We start from the raw sequence: 8113 nt of genomic DNA on the forward strand, positions 1-8113 counted from the left end.
CCTTAACAGTGGTAGGATATGGTCCATTAACAGCATCTATGTTTATAACTATTAAAACATTAATAAACAAATGGAAATGACCTTACCATACAGACACTTTGGTTACTGCCAAGTCCTCAATTTTAAAATTAAAGGTATTTTACCTAAAAGATTGTATTAATTAGTTATATGGACTATGGTTAAGGACGATACTTACTAATTGTTGTTTAAACACTGCATCTTCTTCTATTTTTAACTCTAATGCTTTTAAATCGTTCCATTCGTCTAATGGTAAATCTACTTCAACTCCTGCACTTCGCCTGTACTGATCCCTTACCGACTTACTTTCATTTCTTCAATTTCGATTTTTAGTGCTCCCACAAGATTTATTAGATGGTCCAACTTCTCATCAATTGTGATAGGCCCTTCAAAAAAAATCTGTTTGATGTAGTCAGGGGCGGCTCGTCGAAAAAAAAATGGGTGAGGCAAGCGCTAATTTTGCCGCCCGAATGAAAAGGTTTGTTGCTTATTAATTGGTTCTTTCATATGAGTATAAGTACCACCAAATAACGAGAAAATTATATAAAATCGTAGAAATCTGAAAATGACGTTTACATAAGCATACAAAAAACGGAAATTCAAACAAAAATACCAATAGTGTAATAATACCTATATTTATATAGGAACTCTTTTTAACTTCTCATTTGCAAAATTGTTAACAATATCATCGAAGTCTATGTTAGAACTTAGTTCATGTTCATGGCGAGAATGGCCAGATGCGTTAATCTGTCCTGTGTCATTGTTGAACATTAATAATTTTTCATTATTTTTTTTTTTGAGAAAGAACGTTCTCCACTGCCCAGTGACTAAAATAGTTAAAAGTATCCTTAGAGATACTACTATATTTGGAAAGTTATCACTCAAAGTTATTTAATAGCAATGTAATAGTTATTTATTATACTAGACGATAAAGGGATATTTTAACCATTAAGTGAAAGGTATTAATTCACGAGTGAGTTAACTACCACCAAATGGTTAGTTTACCTTTATCGTCGTGTATAATACAAAACATTATTTTGTCATATATTCTGGACGTCATTTTATATCGTGCATTTGCAATAGGAATGACAGATGTCATTAGAATGCACGCTCATCTGTTTCACTTTATCTACCCTTACGGTTAAAGTGATCCTTTAACCACTCTTACTTCTAAAGAGAGGCTTAGCCTACTCATTGAAACCTATTAAAATGTCATTTTAATATATGCTATAAAATAAAGTAATAAAAAAAATGCAATCCTATTAGGGTAAGTCCGGGAGAGATGCCCCATCGGGAGAGATGGCCAAACCCTTTAATTCGCCAAAATAAGTGTAGATGTCTCCAGCATTGATACAGTTGCAGTGTATGGCGTCTACCGTTCACGTGCTTATTGCTTCGGGCGTAAAAACGTATTCAGTTTAATTTAAATACAAAATAAGTGCTGGTGCAACATTAAAACTATCACAGGGTATCCGCCGGTCAAACATTTTATCAGGTAAGAGTCGATTTTCTTCAAACTTCTGTGATTTAATATCTGTATATAAGTGTATTGGGTGTTCCTAACCTATACATTGTTTTGGTTTCCGCCGGTAGAAATAATAATGAAGTGGGGCATCTCTCCCTTGTCATCGGGAGTGATGCCCCACTACCTGTCGGTAGAGATGCCCCAACAAAAAATGTTATTAAATGCTAATTTTTGTTGTTTTACAGATATGCCTACAGAGTATAAGCGTAAATGCCTGGATAGAGGCAAATGGAGTAGTCAGCAGTTATCAGATGCCCTGGAGGCAATTAATAACGGAACAATGGGTGTGAATGAGGCATCAAGGACATTCCAAATACCGTCCCGAACTTTAAGACGCAGAATAACTTCCAAAAAACAGCCATGGGTCCTTCTGCATTGTTTGGCAGAGAAAAAGAAAAGAAGATTGTGAAGCACGTACAAAAACTGCAGGCAAAAGGATTTGCACCTACAAGAATGTTGGAATGGATATAGATTTGCGTTAGCTTTGAAAATTCGCCATAATTTTAACGAAGAAAAAGAAATGGCAGGCTACGACTGGCTGAATTCATTTTTAAGACGGAATCCAGAACTGGCAATTCGAAGAGCCGAGGGCGTATCTTTAGCTAGAGCTGAAGGGACAACTAGAGAAAGAGTGGCCGATTTTTTTAAATTGTTACAGCATATATTTGAAGAAAATAGTTTGTTTGACAAGCCCGGACGAATATACAACATGGACGAAACAGGGTGTCAGCTAAATAACAATCCTGGTTACGTTATTGCTAGCAAAGGATCCAAGCTTGTTTCTTCCATAACATCAGGTGAACGCGGAGAAACTATTACTGTAATAGCGTGTTGTAACGCAGAAGGAAATTTCTTGCCACCATCATGTATAATGAAAGGGAAAAGGAAAAAACCGGAATATGAAGATGGAATGCCACCGGGCTCATTTCTTTATATGTCCGCCAAATCTGCGTACATAAATGCAGAGATTTTTAAGGACTGGCTACAGAATCAATTTTTGCCTAGAAAACCTGATGGAAAAGTGGTCTTAATTGTAGACGGCCATTCCTCTCATTGTGACATCGATGCCTTAGAATTTGCAGAAAAGAATGATATTATTATTCTTAGTCTTCCTAGTCATACCACTCATTTTCTGCAACCCTTAGACAGAGCAGTATTTAAGTCTTTAAAATCAGCATATTCAACCGCTTGCAACAACTGGGTAAAAACAAATGCATCTAGCATCTAGAAAATTGGGCAGATTACAGTTCGAGCAGTTACTAAGCGAAGCTTGGGGTAAAGCGGCGACATGCAAGAATGGTACTTCCGCTTTTAGATCTACCGGAATATTCCCTTTCAATCCGGAAATCATTCCAGAACACGCATATTTAGTAACAGAAAACCTTGTAGAAAACCAGTCAACACCAACAAAAAGGGTACCAAGTCTACAACACTGTATAGCGTCAACATCTGGACGGTCTTCAGAAAACCAGGCAGTGCCTTCTGTGGAACGAAAATCCACACCAGAACCTACGTCATTTATTGAACCAGTGGCCGGCACCTCGAAGGACTTTACGGAAGCCATACCAGAAGTACCTGACACAAACAGTGATATAACACCTGGAAAACTGTTACAGCAAATATCTCCAGTCCCTTGCGTGCAGCGGGTTGAGACTGCACGAAAACGTAGTCAACAGGTCGCAACAATTTTAACTTCCACGGCTAATTTGACGGCCAAAAAAATGAAACAAGAAGAGATGAAGGAAAGGAAGGCTAAAAAAGATTTAAAATTATGTAACGCAAAACAACCTATGAGAAAACTAAACAAGAGCAAGAATATTGAATCTTGTGAATCTGATAGCGAGGATAATATATCTTTACATGATACGAGTGATGATGATGGTGATTCAGAAGCTGCATGTGTTGGATGTGGAGAGGAATATGAACACACAAAGAAAAAAGACGATTGGATTAAGTGCATTCGGTGTGAAATGTGGTATCATGAAGGATGTAGCAAATATCAAGACGTTTGTGATTTGTGTGGAAAAGTAATTTCTAAAAAGAAATAAAAAAATTACCCTAAATCAACAACCAGTATAAAAATAATAATATTTTTTTACTTCCTAAACTTGAGAAATGTTTACTTTCGTTTATCGTTTTTTTAAATAAATATGATAATATATATTGCTTGTTTTATTTATAATTTTTGAGAAAGGCATCACTCCCTAATACATGAGGCATCTCACCCGCGTAGTCGGGTGAGATGGCCAAAAACATTTTTTACTCTTTTATATTTTTAAATCTTGTTAGTTTGCAATAATTAAATTATGATTACAGTATGTTATTCTTGAATTAATGTTACACTCTTCACAATTTTTTCAATAAGAAATAATTTAACACTATCGAGAAGCAATTTTTTTTGCTAAGGCGAGTCATCTATCCCTGACTTACCTCATATATCGCAAATTAGTGGCCTGGCAGATGGCTATATTTTATAATCGCTTTCAGTCAATTGACATTACTAAGATTTATTATTATACTACATTATAATATAACATTTTTTTTATTTTTAAATTTCAAAAATGCCGCCCCTAAGATTATGCCGCCTGGGGCGGCCGCCTCGCCGCCTCACCCCACGAGCCGGCCCTGGATGTAGTCAATAAGTTTGAATCTAAGCAATACAGCATCACTCGCTAGGCAAAAATCGCTTTTTTTGGTAATGTAAATCTATGTGATTATATTATGACTACTACGAAAATATTACTTGAAATCAATCATCAGTGTGCGTGAATTCATTCCGGCGTTTCAGAACAGGCAAAAAATCGACGTAATTTTTTGTAATAACATCAATTAGTAAAACTTAGTGCAGGAAACCATATATCTCATATCATATTATAATTATCAATATTCACTAATTCCTCTGTTATAAACTGTGGTCTGACGGGCGGCCAATGGTTGTAATTCTAAAAAAAAACAGATAATAGAGGTTTAATATTGTACGTTATAAACACTAACCAGCGGACACATTGGGTGATTGACTGGCAAAGATCATATTTGGTGGTTCGGTGGGACATTGTAATTCTGGATATACTATAAGTTAATAATGAGACTTGAAGTTGAAATAGTACATTATATATCAAGGTATAGAAGCAGCGTTGCCAAATCAGTAGAATTTCTACTAGATCTAGTAGATTTGAATGTCCATTTAGTGGTGAAATTTTTGATCTAGTAGCTGGTAGATTTTCTAGTAATTTCAACAAAACGTCTGGTAAAAAATCTAGTAGTTTGCAGTTCCAACGAGTAAAAATAGAAATCCTAGTTGATTATTTGCATTGCATGTTTACAATTTGCAAACTACAAAGGGAGGCACGTGGCGTGGTCTCTGGTCTCCTCCGATTTCCGAACGACCGAACACGTGATAAGCAAGTGCGTCCGTGTCCTTGGAGTGGAAATCGCTTGCGCAGTTGCGCTTCATTTACATTAGTTACGTAATTGTAATTACGTTACATTGCATCGCAGACCTGCCACCTGCGACGATAGTGGTTTTGGTTTCCTCGTCGCTTCCGGTCCAGTTCTAATTTATGGTACACAAATATTGGTACGTATATAATTGATAATTTTACAAATAGTCTTAATAAAAACAAATCCAAACATTTCAAGCAATAGTTAGTTTTATCCCACGGTGGTGCCAACCCGTAGAAATATGCCCAAACCTTTAAATTATTTTATTTTAAATTATCAACTCAAAAATTGAGAATGTGCCCGTTTCTGTCTCTTCTGTGCTTTTTTATAAATTGTCACCCTCAGATATGCTTCATGAATACACGTGTTATACAGCAAATTCTTTTAAATTCATTTAAAAGAGTATTTACTAAATTTTTCGTTCCGCATGTCTCGAATAGGCGTATTAAAAATATGTACTTCCAACCGGGTACATTCAGATAGTACGCGCATTTGCGTATCCCATGCTTACCAATATTCTCTTTATTATTTATAATTCATAATAATTTTTAATTTAACTTAATTATTTTTTCTGAAAAATATTAATCTTGGGTATTTTGTTTCGTTTCTCCCATAATCACAGACTTTCTGATTTCAGAATTAAAAATGCCGAAACCACAATACGAACAAAAGTTTAGACATGCTTGGCTCAAGGATCCCATTCTAAAAGATTGGTTAGTGACAGTTGAGAGTACAGCAGGAACTACAGGAAAATGCAGAGTTTGCAACATCGTTGTAACCAGCCGATATGCCGATCTCAAGAATCATGGTGCTTCTATGAGACACAAAAAGAATGCAAAACTTATATTGGGACCACACCCTCAACCTCAATTGAAGTTTCCAGGGGAATCGGAAATGTTTGCAGCAAAACAGGCGGAACTAAAACTAAGCTTGTTTGTAGCTCAGCACACATCAGTGCGTGTGGTTGATCATCTCGTCAACACATGCAAAAAGACGTTCGAAGGACAATCTTCCACACATATTAAAATGCATCGTACCAAGTGCTCAGGTATTATACAAAATATAATAGCGCCACATTTCTTCAATGATTTAAAAAATGATATTGGTGATTCCAAATTTAGTCTTTTGCTGGACGAATCCACCGACATAACGGTGAGGAAATATTTAGGAATGATAATACTTTACTTTAGTGAGCGAGAAAATAAGCTTGTAACGACTTATCTTGATCTTGCCGTTCTCGATAACTGTGATGCTGATGGCCTTTTACACACCATCAAAACAACATTAAATAAATATTCCCTCAACCTGCAGAACTTAATTGGCATTGGTACAGATAATGACGAGTGTTATGACAGGTGTATGTCACTCGTTGCAATTAGCAGTAACGCATGCCTCAAAGGAAACGTTGCCAAGAAACATTGAATTTATCATTCAGGAAACTTATAAGTGGTTTTCAAAATCGTCCTCCAGGCAATGCGCCTATAATGACATATACAGCACTATGAATGAAGGGCATAATCCTTTGAAAATAGTGCGAGCTTGTCAAACACGATGGTTATCCATTGAATCGGCTGTATCTCGAATTATAAACCAGTGGGATGCATTAAAACTACATTTTCAGCTGTCTAGAGTGAAAGACAATTCTTATACTGCTGAACTTTTGTACCAAATGTACAATGACAACAAGAATTTCGCGTACATTGCTTTTCTCAGTTCGGTGCTAGGTGATGTGCAACGTGTAAATAAATTGTTTGAAGGGAATCAAGTAGATCCTACTAAATTATTAAAAGACATTCTACTTCTACTAGAAAGCCTTATTAAAAGAGTTACTGCACCAAGACATCAACTGGATTTACTCACTGTGGACATAAACAACTTTGTTGATAAGCATTGTTACCTTGGATATTTATTCGAGAAAACAGTGAGAGAAATGAAAGAAAATGGTACTTTGTCAGCAGAGGAAGAGCGATGTTTACGCGATAGGTGTATTCATTTTATTGTCAATTTGATACAGGAAATACAAATGAGACTACCTACTAATGTTGAACTGTTGAAGAAAATTTCTCTCTTGAGTGTTGAAAATACATTGAAGTGTGATAAAGAAAACATTGCTGAATTGCTCTGTTTTTTCAAACAACCTGCTCAATTAATCCCTAAAATTGAATCACAATATATGAATATCAACCTTATTAAGTGGAACAATAAATCTAACACAAACGACTTTTGGAGTGAAGTGAATCTTTACAGGGACAGTGGTAACGAGAATCCGTTTAAAGAGTTGGCTAAATTTGCTTTGACAATATTAACACTACCTCATTCGAATGCTGAAGTCGAGAGACTGTTTAGTGCAATGAACATTATCAAAAGCAAATTACGCAATAGAATGCAACTGCCTATGCTAAATGCTCTCTTGTCTGTCAGAGCTGGCTTGAAACGACATGGAAAATGCTGTGATACATATGAAATGCCAAAGGACGTTATAAATAAAATAAAAACTATGGAAGTGTACAAATCCGATGATCTCGATGATTCTGTGTTAGATTTATTTATTACCGAGACAGATGATGTTATATAATGAATATTAATAATTATATGATATTGGAAGAATGAGAAAATCTCACTTTTTTATATTTATGTATGTTTTCACATTAGAACAATTTCTCAATGTGTTATTGATGTGAGATTATTTTTGCATTGTTTAGTTTTAGGATGTTCAAGTTTTATTTTTTGAATTTGAATTTTATGTTTATAACCCTGTTTCTTGAAGTGCAATGTTTTGTTTGGTTATTTATACTTTAACAGTATGTTCTAACAATTTATTTTTGTTATACATTTATGTAAGTTCTTCAAATAAATAATAAGCTATATAATTATAATTTATAAGTAATTTATTTTTAACCCTATTGTTGCACAGATCCTACAAAATAAAATTAGGTATCCAAAAATTAGAAAATTTTTGTAGTTTGTAATAAAAAAAATGTATGAGAAAATAATGACCATAATCTAGTAGATATTCTAGTAGATTCCCACTGCTGAATCTACCAGTAATTCTACCAGATTCAAAAAAATTTTCGCCTGCGGCGCGCAACGCCTTCGGCAAGCTTTTTAGTAGATTCTAGTGGAATCGAA

At 35.2% G+C, this 8113-nt stretch overlaps 1 protein-coding gene across 1 annotated transcript; it reads left to right on the plus strand.

Annotated features, from left to right (window-relative positions):
- The first annotated feature begins 5075 nt into the window (after positions 1 to 5075).
- On the plus strand, positions 5076 to 6406 carry LOC116165261. The gene is made up of 2 exons (XM_031479550.1): positions 5076 to 5120; positions 5622 to 6406. The coding sequence occupies exon 2, from the start codon at positions 5630 to 5632 to the stop codon at positions 6404 to 6406; it is 777 nt and encodes a 258-aa protein (XP_031335410.1). The 5' UTR covers positions 5076 to 5120; positions 5622 to 5629.
- The last annotated feature ends 1707 nt before the right edge of the window (positions 6407 to 8113 follow it).

This window comes from Photinus pyralis, unplaced genomic scaffold (assembly GCF_008802855.1).
Source record: "Photinus pyralis isolate 1611_PpyrPB1 unplaced genomic scaffold, Ppyr1.3 Ppyr1.4_LG1, whole genome shotgun sequence".
NCBI lineage: Eukaryota > Metazoa > Arthropoda > Insecta > Coleoptera > Lampyridae > Photinus > Photinus pyralis.